The sequence below is a fragment of the Hetaerina americana genome, unplaced genomic scaffold, assembly GCF_022747635.1.
Source record: "Hetaerina americana unplaced genomic scaffold, ioHetAmer1.1.p SCAF_10, whole genome shotgun sequence".
Lineage (NCBI taxonomy): Eukaryota > Metazoa > Arthropoda > Insecta > Odonata > Calopterygidae > Hetaerina > Hetaerina americana.
The window spans coordinates 9,865,136-9,880,913 of NW_027286070.1; the positions used below are offsets into that span (position 1 = coordinate 9,865,136).

General features: G+C 35.5%; 1 protein-coding gene across 7 annotated transcripts in view; it reads right to left on the minus strand.

The window, feature by feature from the left end:
• Positions 1-1,509: 1,509 nt before the first annotated feature.
• Rtnl1 (reticulon) overlaps positions 1,510-15,778 on the minus strand; it is a 168,369-nt gene continuing 154,100 nt past the window's right edge. For all 7 annotated transcript variants that reach the window (XM_071598383.1, XM_071598382.1, XM_071598386.1 and 4 more), the window contains 4 exons: positions 15,306-15,513; positions 13,870-14,078; positions 5,371-5,476; positions 1,510-1,744 (listed from right to left, as the gene is read on the minus strand). In XM_071598383.1, the coding sequence (XP_071454484.1) occupies positions 1,693-1,744; positions 5,371-5,476; positions 13,870-14,078; positions 15,306-15,513 (575 nt within the window). In that variant the 3' untranslated portion in view covers positions 1,510-1,692. The remainder of the gene's footprint in view (positions 1,745-5,370; positions 5,477-13,869; positions 14,079-15,305; positions 15,514-15,778) is intronic.

Sequence of the window (15,778 nt, forward strand, 5' to 3'; positions counted from 1 at the left end):
CGCAGATCTCGCCACTCTTCTTAGAGGGAGCTATATTTCGCTCATAGACTTTCTCGTGTAGCCGTGAAAGTGATCTCCAAAGAATTGAGGTCGGTCGTATCATGGATTGGAAGTATTCATTTGCATGATAAATAAATTAGTTGACGCTCCCCAATACATTTACACATAGTTCCGCACATTTTTTCTGTCCGCGAAATGTATTTCGTTTTGTGTATTGCTAATTAAATATGCTGTACCGACCACATTATTTACAGTAAATAATGAAGTATTATAAAACATGAATTGTAAAACGTCTGTCGTTGCTGGAAAATAATCAGCACAGACCTGTGCGTTGGCAGCTTCAAGCGTGCCTATTTTTACGTATTGATGTCATAGAGTTAAGAAAGTTCCTTCTCGATTGCAAAATGTTGTGCGTTCATACTGGTTTTGGTGAGGGAAATAAATAATTTATGCATGGGTTTTTTTTAAAAGGTATTAATTTTCAAATGATTTATTGTGTACAAAGCACATCTCAATACAACTTAATTCATGCCAAGGTATATTAATGGAAAAATTTTAATTTACCATAATAACAGTTCATATTGCATTTCACATGTTACCACTATTTTAAGGACACCTAGATTACTCATATTCAGTACATGCAAAATTTTGTTAGAAATGCTGTTGGACTGGGTTCCTGGCCAAAGTAAGTTAAGTAATTCTTTCTTTTTTCCTGTCTCATGTGCAATCTTCATGAAGTTGTGCCTTTCACCCTGTGCCATATTATTTAAGCCAGGAGGCAATTTGTTGAAGTGGAAAAACACTCAAAAATATATGAGTAAAAACCTCCATAACCTTTATACATTCACCAATTGTTAAATCCTTTCAAATAGCATTCAGTCTAATAACAAGTCTTAAAGGATCAACATTTAATAAGACCATATAATAATTATCTATCAGCAAGAAAGCTTTCAAATGCTGCAACAGATCTTTGATTTCATTATATAACATTAGGTAGGTACAAGATAAACCAATTCGCAATAGCTTCATGCAAATAAACAAGGATTATGGCTAGTGAGATCTATTTTTAAACCACAAACTACATCGCTTAACACCTGGTTCATAAAAAAATCCACAGGTTTTAAATACAAATTTACCAATTAGTGCATTGAATGGTTTTTCCCAAGGATATACTCTAAGTTTGAAGACCCCCAAGCTCTTGAGGGTCCCACTGCAATACCGGTGAACTAGTACAAGCTTTTCCATCATAATACATCATAGAAGCTTCCAATTTAGATGTCTTTAAAGTACTCTTTCCATTAAAAATGCTACTAAAATGTGCTTCTTATAGTGAACAGCACAAAATCAACAGCATTTACGAAAAATCCTCATAGTTAGCAGTACACAACATTTACCGTGAAGTAAAAGAGACGCTCAACCTTCTTTTGGAGATGGAACTCTATAAATTCACATGGGAGGCAAATTCATAGTTTGGATAGGGTTGGGATAAATAATAAAAAGGAAACTCCATAAAAATTGAAGGACAAATTTAATCACATGAGGGGCAAATAGTTGTAAATATTAAACTAGAAAACATTGCACTCCTGATGAAATGCCATCTGGTTCCTCTGCCCCTACTCTCATTCCCCTATAAAACAAAGATGCCAAACGGCATCTTAGAAGATGTGCTGTCACTCTTTCTTGACACAACGTTTACTGCTCCTTGGGCTTCTCTTTCTTTCCAATGGGAATTGCTGCCTTCACCCTATGACAAAAAAGTCAGAATTTTGCAATTAGTCATTCAATTATAGTATAGTATATACTTAAAATTCACAAGATAACAGTATACTGGCAAGTTTCATGCCATAAATCATAAACCATTATGGTAACAGAGGCAACCAGCCAGGCCTAGGCAATTATGTTGCCCACCCACCCTCCCTAGATGCATCATTTACAGTGGAGACGATGCCTTTCTCAAAAAACCCAGGCTCATCACCCAAAAATCCTCTTTTTACACAGCAACTATCAACTTAGCCTTTCCCAAAAAACTTGCAGCTTTCTGCAGCTGCAACATAAGTTAACGTAGGCTTTTATTGGAACATTCAAAGAAGTGGCAGTCACATACGCTTAACTTCAAATTTGGTACAAACATAAATTAACGGCATAGTAGTAAAATCAAAATCTCCCCTTTTTTAATTTCTAGAAGATAATTTCCCTTGAATTATGAAAATGACAGTATTCACAGAATTTCCATCATGAACAGTGAAAAAAACTCCCAAGCATTTACCTATACAAACAACAAACACATTTTCTGTGCTGCTATCATTCTCTCGGTCATATATGGAATTATGCTTTTAGAGATTCATTTGATCCAGAATTGACCACATTTGGCCCATCTCGTGGATAGCCATTTCCATAGCTCATATTTCACCTTATTCAATGCACATTAGTAATGCAAAATTGCATTTTCCTATCTCATCGTTGAAAATTAAGGCATTTAGTGAGAGAGGCATCTTCTTTAGAGAGGCATCTTATTTTTCTTAGAGAAAGTAAAGGTTGCCCTCACAATAACAACATCTTCTGAAGTTAGACTTAATTCCCCTCCCAATACAGAATGTTCAAACAAATCCATAAATACACAAACAGACTAAACAACTGTTTCCCAAACATTAAATACTATTTGTCAAGTTAATCTATTAGCACAATATGAAAAGTTATACATTAAATTTGTAAAAGATGAAAACTAAATGTCCTTAGTAGGTCGCGGTAGTCCAGGGGTAGAGCGTTAGAGTACTGACCATTGGGACCATGTTCAATTCCCACGCCTCTTTGGGCACCTGCAACTACACCCAGGCTATATGATTATTCGGGCACCAGATCTTCCTGGGAAACCATAACCGTCACAGGGAAAGGAACTGAGCCCCCTACCCTGACATGTGAATTTCACATGCTGTCGGGCTTAGTACTGGGTGAACTCTATCATCACTATCAAACAGACCTCCAAGTTGATTACTGTGTTTATGGTTTTTTTTTACGGGCAAGAATGATGAAAAATTTGTCTGCTATTCCCAAATATGTTGCACTTTTTATGGTGATAATGTTGCCCAGTTTAATAAAGTAGCAATTGCTTTCATTGGGCCTCAAATTGTGGCACTTCGATTAATTTAGCAGCGGGTTTGCTTTTATAAGTTCTCATATCAATCCACCCCCAGATCATTACTACAGTTACCAAATAGATAGATAGATAGATAGTGGTCTTTATTTGGACGAAAATGAGACCAAATGGTCCCTTCTTCCATTTAACCCATATAGATTGAGACAAATTCTGGGAGAGCTTAACCTCCACGGTTAATGGGCTACCATTAATAAAATACTTCTGGTCTATAAGAGAGAAGAGAGCGTAATAACTACATTACTAAAAGTTGAGACAATAATAAGAAAATATTATTCTGTGATGGCTGATGTTTCTTTTGCCAATAAGTGTCTTGTTTCATTCTTTTCTAACCCTATTATTTTTGGTTCAATATAATGCATGAATTGAATATGAATCAAGTATGCTGACTTGAATAATGCAACCCCTTTATTGAGAGTTCTCTGATTCTTGGTATATGTGTATACAGAATAAATATGCTATAACACCAAGGTCAAGTTCCTCAACAAATAATAGGCAAATATTTTAAAGGTGCAGCAATTTGGAAAAAAGTATGACTAATGTCAGCTCTAGTAATCGTGGTGTCCCAGAGATATTTTGAACATCCATGTACTCTACATATTGTACTGAATGGTAATTCTTTTAACTTTTGAAAGTTAGCATCCTATATACTGACAAACATATCAGAAGACTGTGACATTCTCAGGCTATCCATTATGAAACATCAAGAAATCCTCTGGGGGTTTCAAGTGAATATTTACAGTTTTATGGGGCACTATACATAACCAAACAGGATTTTACTTGAGAAATACAGTTTGTGTGTCAATAATTATTGAACTTTGGTGACTAAAAGGACAAGGGGACTTTGCCTCATTGTAACACTGGGCAGTCAACATAATATCCTGCAGCATACTACAAAGTATAACGAGTACATGAAGAATATTGAGTCAGTATACAATCCTGATCAGAAATTATCTTGCAGAGTTATCAACCCAGGTCCCTCCATCAGAAAAAAACATGGGACTGCATGGAAAATGAGGCCAATATGCTGAAAAAATATTGATGAACTTTTTAGCTAAAATAGTAACCCAAGAAGAAGTGCTGAGGGCAGTGTTCAGTATTTCAGTCAAATTAAATAATCAATATTATCGATTGATGACTTGAAAGCACTAATTACAAACAACTATAGTAATGAGTAAAATATTGATTACTTTGTAATAACAATCACAGCTATGCAGATTCCAAAGGAAAAGAGCAAAATAAATTTGTTATAACCTATAACTTTCAAAAAATTAAGTATTTAGGCTTTACTTCCATGAAAAACAAGAACCAATGTTGCACTTAAAACAATCTCACTGGAGGGTCAAATACACAGAGGGCAGCAAAAAACAGAAGTAAACTTGAATAAATTAGTAGAGCTCAGTAAATTAATCTCAAAATGACAGGAGAACTTCCCAAAATTAATTGTGCCAAAAAATTTTATAGAAAATTTGCCACCAAATTTCTTTTTCTCTAGGTTGGCAGACACTGCATTCCCCATGTCTTAAAATAGCCAAACTTGCTTTGGTTGTGTACTGCCAGAGGATATTTAATCCTATTTCTTATCACAGGAATCCACAATAAATGACAATATTAACTCCAGTGTGTAAAGAATAAAGCAATAACCGATTCCTACAATGCAATAACATCAGCTTCAATTGTGAAACCTTTTTTGAGTTTTCAAGCCTAGTAAGCCCTACCATTCTCCGATACAAATGAGTTTTTTTATTACGTTTACTACTTATATCAAGGTTTTCACAAATATTAGTATTTTAAACTACAATGCAAGTATTTTAAATCCTCTGCAAACTTGTCAGACATGAGAAAATCACAGTAATGCATTTTCAATAATAAACTGGTAATAGATATACATGTTTTTCAAATGCCTTGTATACATCATTTGGCTACTTAAAACCATCAACTTTTCTTTAAATTCTTGAGATGATTGATAATTTTAACCAAATTGCTGCATACTAATTTTATAATTGAGGAAATTATTCACTCCTAAAACAAGATTTTAACATTTCTTCACTCAATCAAACAGTACACGCTACCTGATGAAAGACATTTTGCCAAGTTCAAAATGCAGGCATTAATCCAATCCAATCTGATTATCAAAACGATATATTTGGAGTTGGTATAAGCAGCTCTTTCAATTGTTAACAAATATTTCACTTGAATATGTGCCATCTAATACTCACTTGGCAGAAATTTCAGACAGCTTCTTATTGATCAATTCCAAATTTTGATCAACTTGAGCCTTGTTATTTTCATAGCCCTTTGGAAGCGTGAAGAGCCCAACAAATGCTGTAAAATAGAAAGAAAAACAGCATGCTTTAGTAATTATAGAAATAATCAAAATTATGTTACAATTAGTCAGTTTCAGTGATTGTACATCAACATTTTTCAGTATGCCAGGCACCGAAAACCTTGAAAAATCATATTATAAGATGCCAAAATGTCACAAGAGCAGTCATCTCTCTAATGCTTGTACTCCCACAAATACCACAGATATTTAACTCAACACCCAGCAGCCAAATGGGCACTGAGAAACATACACTATCTGAGTTATCTAAAAAATTATCCTAAATCTTAAAAGAAAACAACAAACATCTCAAATATATGAATATGGAGCTGCATTTCAAGTTGTCAGGAGGGATGTACATTGTGGCTGGGTCATGCACAATTTTAAGTACTCCGGGTAACCATGTGAGTGTTGGGCTAACATAATATGAAGCAAGGTAATAGACCATGTGGGTCGCGGTAATCCAGTGGGCAGAGCGCTGGGCTGCTGACCAGAGGGTCCCGGGTTCGATTCCCGGGCAAGGCACTCTGGGCACCTGCAGCTCCACCCAAGCTAGAGTGATTTTTCGGGTACCAGGTCTTCCTGGGGAACCATAACCGGCACAGGGAAAGGAACTGGCCCCCCTACCCTGATGTGTGAATTTTCACAAGCCGTATAGGGCCTAGTACTGGGTGATCTCTACCATCACCTACTAAACCGACCTTCGGGTTGATTACTGTGTGTGTGTAATAGACCAAGCCATAGCAGATACTGAAAATCTTCTACTACTTCAGATTACTTGAAAAATAAAAAAAAAACATACTATGTCAAAATGAGTACAAGCAATCTCTACAAATTTCCTGAGGGTCCACATCATGGATTCCAACAACATGTAACCAAGAAAAGAAGCTTCGATTGGACACTGCCAAACAAGGAAAATCAAATAGTAAATTTTTATCACTTAAAAATTTTATCATGTAACAAAACTATGCGAACACACACTGCTTTTCCTTTCATTCAAAACAACAAATAAACAGATTCCTTTCCCAAGCAATCAATTCATATCAAACCAAGCTATCCAGCTCACTTCATTCCCCTAGGATTACATAGTATAGACTGGAAACCAAAAACATAAGTGCATAATGAGCAATGACTGCACTAGTTAGAATGACATTTGGCAACAAGTTAGTGTTGTCATTAGAAATGTAAGGAACCTCATTACTCCTGAAGGACCTCATTAAGTATCACTAATGATTGCACTGTATGTGCATGTTTACAAGCATGAGATAAGTGCTGACATGAGGAGCATCTGAAAACTTTACACACCGACCAAAGTTTATTCAAATTTTACGTTGTTCTTTGCGACATTTTCTAATAGTTTGAGGTGAAATGAAACACATTGCAGGGTAAAAAGTTTACAAAACATACTCTGCCCACAATGTTATCAGCCATGTGCTTGCTCAAACTAGTATTGGAGGAGGGGGGGCTACAACCTGTGAAATGCATTTTGGGGTAGCTCCTCTATTCCAAGAACATGAGTTTTTTGGAAATCTTTGCAACATTTACCAGGCAGTGGTTTGGCTCCAAGAATCAATTAGACAATTAAAATTCCAGTTTCAAAAAAGTTTAAGCAACATGCTGAGGACCATGTAACTGCAGCTCTAATGCAGTAATAGGAATTATCATCAACAGAGAATTTCATAGCGTACGCTCAGGAATCTTAGAAAAAAATAGAAAAAGTACCATGGGAAAAAAGACACAAGGCAGTTATAATAGATACGTACAAATTAAGTAACCATTTAAAGTGTTTAAGGGCTCATACATTTATGAGTAATATGTTGCCTAGAGACGTAAGGCAATTAATGAAAAAGACTTAAGCAGTATGTATGGAATTGTTGAATTTCACTTGTCAAGGATAGTCAAATAAATAATCAACAAATAGAATGACAAGAGGAGAATATGAAGGATCTCAGGTTTTCCCGGCGTATGGTATTCAAGAAGTTCTCTCGGGTTTCCCACCGGGTCAGGTTGCAGTACACTGACGTTTTGAAGGCTGACTCTGCCATCGTCTTCAGGTTGGAGACCCTGAAGACCCTGGCAGAGTCAGCCTTCGAAACATCGATGCACTGCAACCTGACCCGGTGGGAAACCCAAGAGAACTTCTTGAAGAGGAGAATATGTTTGTCAGAGAAGTGATTAGATCATTGATAAAAAGGATATTATGCACAACCTTAGTTTACTTCCTGGATTTAGAAGACATTACACAGAGGGGAATTAATCAAAGTACTGTAGAATTTAAATGTACATTGGAGGAGTACGCTATCTATTTTGAAATTCTGTACCAAAGAAAGACTGCCTAAAATTAAGCGAGAGGATATATATAAGAGCAGGCTGAACAGTTCTCTGGTTTTCAAGGATAAGGAGCATGGGAAGAGAGCTGAATTAACAAATGAAGCTCTTAGAAGGAGAAGAGAATTGATGACAGGCACTCAAAGATTTGAATAAAAGATTATGGAAGATAACAATTCAGAGCCTTAAGAAAACCAGGTCTTTAAGCCATAAATTTAAATATATATACTGCATTATATGATCTGGTTCTTTCCCAGCATATTTACTTCATGAAGTTTTCTTGGGCCTTCCACTGGGTCAGGGGTTCCATATTGGCCAACGTTTTGATGCCCGACTCGTGCATCAAAACATCAGCCAATATGGAACCCCTGACCCAGTGGAAGACCTGAGAAAACTTCATGAATACTGCATTATATGTTTTCCTTAATGTAACAAAGTGAACAAAAGGTGAACATATAGAGATTTATTCCAGCCAATCAATATTCCAGGGCAAACCCTCCTTCCCTCCATTTGCCTATGAGAATTTTTCAAAGTTTTAATTGGAACTGAAGGTAGACTGAAGAGGAACTTCTTCACTTGATTTTTGCAAACTTTAGAAAAAAAAAATTACAACCTCAATATGCAATACCCACTGCTTATTAATTCATTTAAATGTCACCACTAATCCCAATCTCACCTCACGTGAACTTATTCTAACAAAGTCAAACATACTTAAGGCATCTTCTCGCAGTCTTTCTTAATCACAGATCATTTTCAGCCTCTCGCGCACTAAATGACTCAATCCTTTGCCTCAACCTCTTTCCAGTTGCCCATCTTGGTGCACCTCCCATGACCTTGAACCACCACACATTTTGTTTTTTTAGACTCTGTTAACTTACGAATCCTATGTCATTCATTTCCCCCTTGGCTTTTTAAGTGTCCCCTCCATCCATCCACACACACCCTCTCCCTCTCTCCTGTCACTCCCTTACTATATATACCTTGTGAAATCTCTCTTCCAAAGCAAAACTCAATGGGGTGAAACCATGCCTAACACCGAGAAGTCAAGAAAAAATTCCCTACGTAACAGTGGGTAGACTGATTTTGACTTCCCCACACCATATTTCCTAATCAATATTTAACAAAATTTTAGACTAAGCAAAAGAGCTCATGTAATGCCTCAAACTAGTAACTAACACTAACATTTTAACTTCATGGAACAATAAATGAAAAACAAAACTGTTGCGTTAAAACAATAAAACAGCAAAAGCACCAAAGGGCACTGCCCAAAACCAAGTGATGTACATAATTTCACATCATGGGGTGGATCTATAATTCATAAAATTTCTCCTGACTTCTATGACCTAATGCATTCATCTACTTTCGGTCATTTATTCATAATGTTAGGTGACAATCCTACAACCAATGTTGACTTTCTGTTGAACTCTATACTGATATTCAGGTACAGTTCAGCTGGGCAGATATTATTGATATTTCAGTTAGAGTAAAAACATTTCTGACTTCAACTTAACCACTTCATCAATTAAAAAACATTGGTTTTCCTAAAATTCAGCTTGTCCAGTGGTTCTTAGGGTTTTACTCAAGATACTTTGAATTAGGTCCTCTTAAACTTAACCATAGGTATTGTTCCACACCCACAGCCCTGAGCGAGAGAAGAACCTGGGCACACTGCTCCCCAAACTGACAGATCCATTAAATAAAGAGGATTGCACATCTTAAGGAGTTGATTGATTGGTTCTTTGGGTGTGCATTGATATTTCTTTGCCTCCAAATGAAAAAGCTCGGCTTTCTTATACTTGTGATGACATATTACATACATGCATTTTCTCTAGCTTTCAAGGGGTATTTTTATGTTGTTATCATAAATCATATTCACAATTGTATTTTCCCATAAGTAATTACTCTAAGTTTTCAATTGGCATTCTGCTTTAGATGCCATACCCTTTCATATTCACATTCATAACCAACCCAAATTTTTCATAAGCCTTCATTACCAATCCCATTTTGAAACAAATACTATTATTTTGCAATCTACCTTTCACATAATTGTAGGGGGCACTAAAATAACATCTTCATAAATGGAGTCATAAAATAATTATTCAACAATGAGGTATCATACGCATTACACACCATCATTATAAACTTGGAAGGCTTGAAGATCAAAACTATTCCTTTATTGGGCAATGTTTAATATTTGAGCACATACACCATCTGAGTTCTGTTTCCTCATTAGGACAATGCTATACTGTGCCAATTAATGTTGTTACATAAATGAACGTAATTTTCTTCCCATTAAATATATAGTATTTTTTGGGGATACTCCCCTCCTGCCTCATAGGATCTAGAGAGAGGCAAATTTTTACACTTTTCCAGCAACTTATCATGCCTCCAGCCAACTCTTTCAAGACTTAAAAACTTTTGCCTTTACATGTGTAAACCATAGTACCTAAAGAAAGCAATACTTCATACTTCATTAGACCATAGGAAATATAGGTACTTAAAATTCTTACATGTGAAAAAATGCAACAAGGCAGTCTGCTCATTACACATATAAATATGGTACAACTACAGAACAAACAAAAAAATCAAATTATCACAGTACTAATTGGTGATCTCAAGGCATTGTTCCAAGTTTAATTATTATTCATCCACTGGCAACTTTTTATTTCTCCTTTGTACACTATGACTTCTGTTAATTTCATCTTCTGTAGGCATTTTGTATGATTCAAGGACAGAAGTGAGTTTAATATATTCCAGGAGGAAAGGGTACTTAATCCATTAGCATCAACATCAACTCTTCTGAAGAAAGTGCTTTGTCACAAGGGCTTCTAAGAATCTCAAATTCAATTTAACTTGTGTTGCTTTAACATAGTAAATCTAATGAATATCCCAAATTCTAGCTTAGAACTATTGACATACTGGCTCCAACAAAGGACAATGACAGTGGATTATGTGCACTCACTAATATCAAAACCAATTGAGGGAACTTCTTGCATGAACTCCTCATGCTATTCCAGATTTCCAAAGATGCTAGACATCCTGCAATGTCATTTATCCAGATCCAAAATATTTTAATCATTTCAGGGTGTGGCAGACAACATCATGCAGTACGTGACCATGTATGTGTAAGTAATGAGGTTCATTTCCTGGTTCTGCAGTCTTGCAGGCAGATTCATGTCTATCCAGAAGTGACAAGATGTACCCCTGTCCCATGCCATACACTCTAGGTGAACTGTGCAGACAGATGCAGAAGCCAATGAATCCAATCACACTTCAGTTGGAGAGCATTTATTCACTCTGAATCCCTTAATGGCAGTGCCTTTGCAAATTTTTTGAATAAATATGGAGTCACCATTAGAGTAGGTAAATAATGAAAATAACACTTTCATATAACATTGCACCAACCCAGTTATATCCCTATACATTGTACAGTCTAACTCTCTCTCCATAAGGAATTCTGAGAAATACCTCATACCTGTTTCGATTCTGCTCAGAGGAGAAATTTTATATGCTTACACACACAGCACTCAGCACAATTAATTTTTATCACTTCTCAGTATCATCAATTTTTTTGCAAACACTTATGTTTGCACTGTGCACACAAAGCTGTAATTTGTGCTCAATAGTGACACACTGCAAGTGTTTCTCAGATTTACAGAAAAATTGTATGCCCCGGTAGAACTATAGATGCATAAAGCTCAAAAAATAATCTTATTCAAATGTTGGCCAACCTAAGGAGAGTTTGCCGAACTTGGGAGGGGGGGTCGTGAAGATATATGAAAATTATGAAACCTAGATTGCCCTCCAATATATCCTAAGAATTTAAATATAATTTCACAAAATCATTGAAAATATTTCCATGGCCATGAAGAAAATTTTAGCAAAGTGCCATACTAATCAAATTCAAGCATAATATTGAATGATGAAACATTTATATTTTATATGATTATATTTGTCTGTTATCTCCAGGCATACCATATTGGTAGTTTTTTTTTAAATTGAAGGAATTTTTGGCATCATTTAAATGACACTCCATTCCACAAGATTAAGATGTTAAATTATACCAATGCATGATTAATTATTGAACTGGGCTCAAATGAAATGTCTCTCAAACATTTATTACCTATTTCAGTATGAATTATTGTTAGGACAAAACCGGCATTATGTTTCCCATCCATAGGTAATATTATCTCCAAGAAGCACATGACCCTGGCATTTCCTTCATCAGCTTTATACATGGGCCGATAAAAATGTCTTATGATGAAAACCTTACAATTAATACATTGATATGCACTGAGAATGTTCCCACAAATAAGTGGGTCACATCCTGGTAGACTGACCCACTAAAACTCACATGTTGCTCCATAAATATTTAATCTAGAATATATGAAGGCTTACACACATAATTAGGTTACAAATTTGAAATCTTAACACAACCCTTTCACCTTTATTTGCTTACATGTGATCTGCACACACATAAAACACATTAACCTCCATCCCTTTCCTTCTCTGATCCTACACCCAAAATTTGGTCACCTATTTAATAAAGACACCACCAGAGAGAGACCATAACCAACTCATAGGTCCCACCTTCCATTAGCCTATACTGGGTGCAGCAACATAACTTCTTTTTTTGAAATTGCTTTGCTTTTGAAAATAGGAATTTATGTTGCCACACACGGTATTTAGAGATAAAATTACATGATGGAATAAGGGTTATTAAGCAATCAATCCAGTAATAATAAAACGCTTCAGTTAACACTAACAATCAAAACCAAACAAACCCTTCTGTCACAAGACCTCATATTTTGCAACTTCCCTCATATAGCCATAATTTTGTTTCAAGACCCTAAGTTTAAATTCCTTCAGAAGAGAATGATAATCCGAAGTCAATTAGAATGGCTTTTACCCAGTTTCTTGGCATTGCATATTTCAACAGTCATTTCTTTGTCAGTGAATAGCATAAGGGACCAAACGAGAAGCACTTTCCTCATGGACTTGCAGCTTGAAGGTTTTCTTCATTGAGAGAAGCAAACCAAAAGTGATAAGCAATGATTTTTATTTTTTTCAAATGACAAAGCTCTTTCAACTTATTTATTTTCTTATTAATGATGTAACAAATTCAGTTTCCCAAACATAGGTGAAATTATATAAATTACATTTTTATGACTTTCCAAACAAAACAGAATAATGCCAATGATTCCATTCACTTTGAAAACCTAATTGAAAAAAAGTATCCCCCAAAGTCCAAATAATGATCTAAAAATGTACAGGAAAAACTTTGCCAGAGATACATAAAATTTTGAAACAGATTTCTCCATAAACACCATGACTACTTTCACTATCCAGTAATTCAATCACAAAACATTACATGGTTGAAAGCTTCTTCAAAGATATACAGTTTTAAAACCGTGTTTCTTTATGGATTTTCCATTATTATCAATTTTTTAATAAGCAGTAATTCAATCACATTTTTCCCATGAATGCTATAAAAAACAAATGCTTAAAAACTTGATTAAATAATATTAAAATGTCAACATAGATTGCACAGATTCATTCCTTTTCTTGTTCTGGTAATTTATTGACAACCCTCTGGGTAATAACGTCTTAACATTAATTTTAGAAACCTGAAACTATATGTATATATCATAGTACAAGTGGTTTTACTCGAGAAGAATGCCACAGTGGATGATTTTTAATATCACCCCATATATTAAAAACATGAGCGTGAAAAAAACTGTATGATTTATTTATATCTTTTAACCGTTTGCTTGCAGCCCACAAACAGTTTGTAAACAATGTACCGTGAACACAATCAAATACTGAACCACTTTGTTGTATAGCATGTAGCAGGGAAATTGGTGCTTTCTTTCTCAGTGGACTACGAGTGGGTACTTCTTTCAGTGGAAGACCATTGACTGTAAACTTTGAGTACCACACTTAACAGAACTTTTTTCCATTATTAAAGGTACGTTTCTGATGAACACCCAAAAAAAAAAATTTACAACATGCACTATGAAACACCAAAATACTCATATGAAGAGTGAAATTTTATATACCAACATACCAATAATGATGAGGGTCATGCCATTAAACCAAGCTCCAACATATGTGAGACACCAAACACCAACTCCAAACTTTAGAGAGTCAACCAAGTCCTCAACCAGAAACAGACGTCGCAGTTCTGTTATAGCTGCATTCATGTGTGCTACCACAGTGCGTGCTACCTCTTGCACCCTATCCTCGGACATGGTGAGGTCCATTTCAAGGAGGTCCCTGCGGAAAATATATATGTAAGCGAAGAAAATTGAAAACCCTTAATTCTACAAAAGAAAAAGGCATAATAAATATGGTAATCCCTTGTATTGAAACTTGGTGTCCATAAACTCAGTGAGAAAAAGTGGAAAAAATAGAGTTATTTATTAAAGCGAAATTACGACCAAATGGTCCCTTCTTCCATTTTCCCCATAGGACCTGCTTATTCTATACTCTCCCTACTTATTCCTTTTTGATGAGAATTAATGAAAATATTTCGGGTATGACAATTATAAAATTATTTGGTCAAGCACTTCCGAAATTAACAACCTAACAATTACAAGTCATTATTATTAGCAGTAGCCTAATAGGGTAGGTTTCTTATAGAACCTTAATTACAAGGGCACTACACACTACTATTACTCCTAAGCCACAACTAACATGAAAAAAAGTTTCTGAACCCCTTCCTACATAAATATTACAAAAACAGATTCATAAGCTCTAACTGAGCATACTTGACATTTTAAAAATTTTCAATGAGTGATAACTACAAAAGATAAAATTACAATTTGAATACAAATTACAAGAAAAAAGGTAGCGCAAGCATTTGGTTGAACATTTTAAGTCTTCATTCAATCCAAACCATCACGATTTTATATACTCAGTAAAGTCATGACTTTCATCAAACCATGGCATGACAAAGTGACTAAAGCGCACTGTACTTCTCTCACTGCAGTATCAATTTGGCAAGGTTACACAATTTCGACCAAATCTTGAATTTCATTGACTGCAGGACTACATATATGCTAAACGTCAAAAGTATCTGACAAGGATGATTGATGAAGATTAAAAGTTGGTCTAAACAATAACATGCAAATCATTACGAAATTGATTTTTATACCTAATTGGCATTCCTCCGTATCTTCTAGACTCGTAGGATGGTATACCGATGCGATGACATCGAGAGTTATAATGCATGACAATTTAATAAATGGAGATAACATTTGTAAAACCAAAGGCTAACGAGAAGTTTTTCATGTGGCGACATTAATTTGCCCCGTAATAAATAAAACAATGGCGTAGAGTTGTATCCCGAAAGCGTGCATCCCCATGAATGTTTAACTATATAATTACGAAAAAATGCAATGGAGTGGGCGGCGAGTTACAGTCGGTCGTCTTTTAGTTGAACGAACTAGACATGCCGGCTTACTACAGTAATAGAATTCACAAAAACAACTGCACACTTACTTGAATGGATGACCATCCTGGTTCTTCTGTATAGCTTGCAACACACTCTTGTATACACGGAAAGACAGGGTTACACAGAGGATGCTAAGAGATAGATACGCTACTACGCTGATGAGTGAGAAGTATGACAGTGATAGCAGAATGGCCAGAACAGAACCAAATACTGCCCCCGATTCTTTGGGATTCCTCCAATATATTAACTGCACCACTGTAAGATAAATAAAAGGAATTTATCACTACACATGTAAATACAAAAAACATTGAAAATCTTATCAACTAGGATTAATTTATCAAGTCCACTATGTAAGCAGGATAGTGGAACAATTTTAGGCAAACGGAAAGCACAAAAGTAACCGACTAGTATTTATGAAATTTCAAATGCTATTAATTAACATTACTGAGTCCTAACAATTTAGCCCCAACCATTATTAACTGCATCATTTTGATACGCAAAACAGACATCTTGTCGAAAC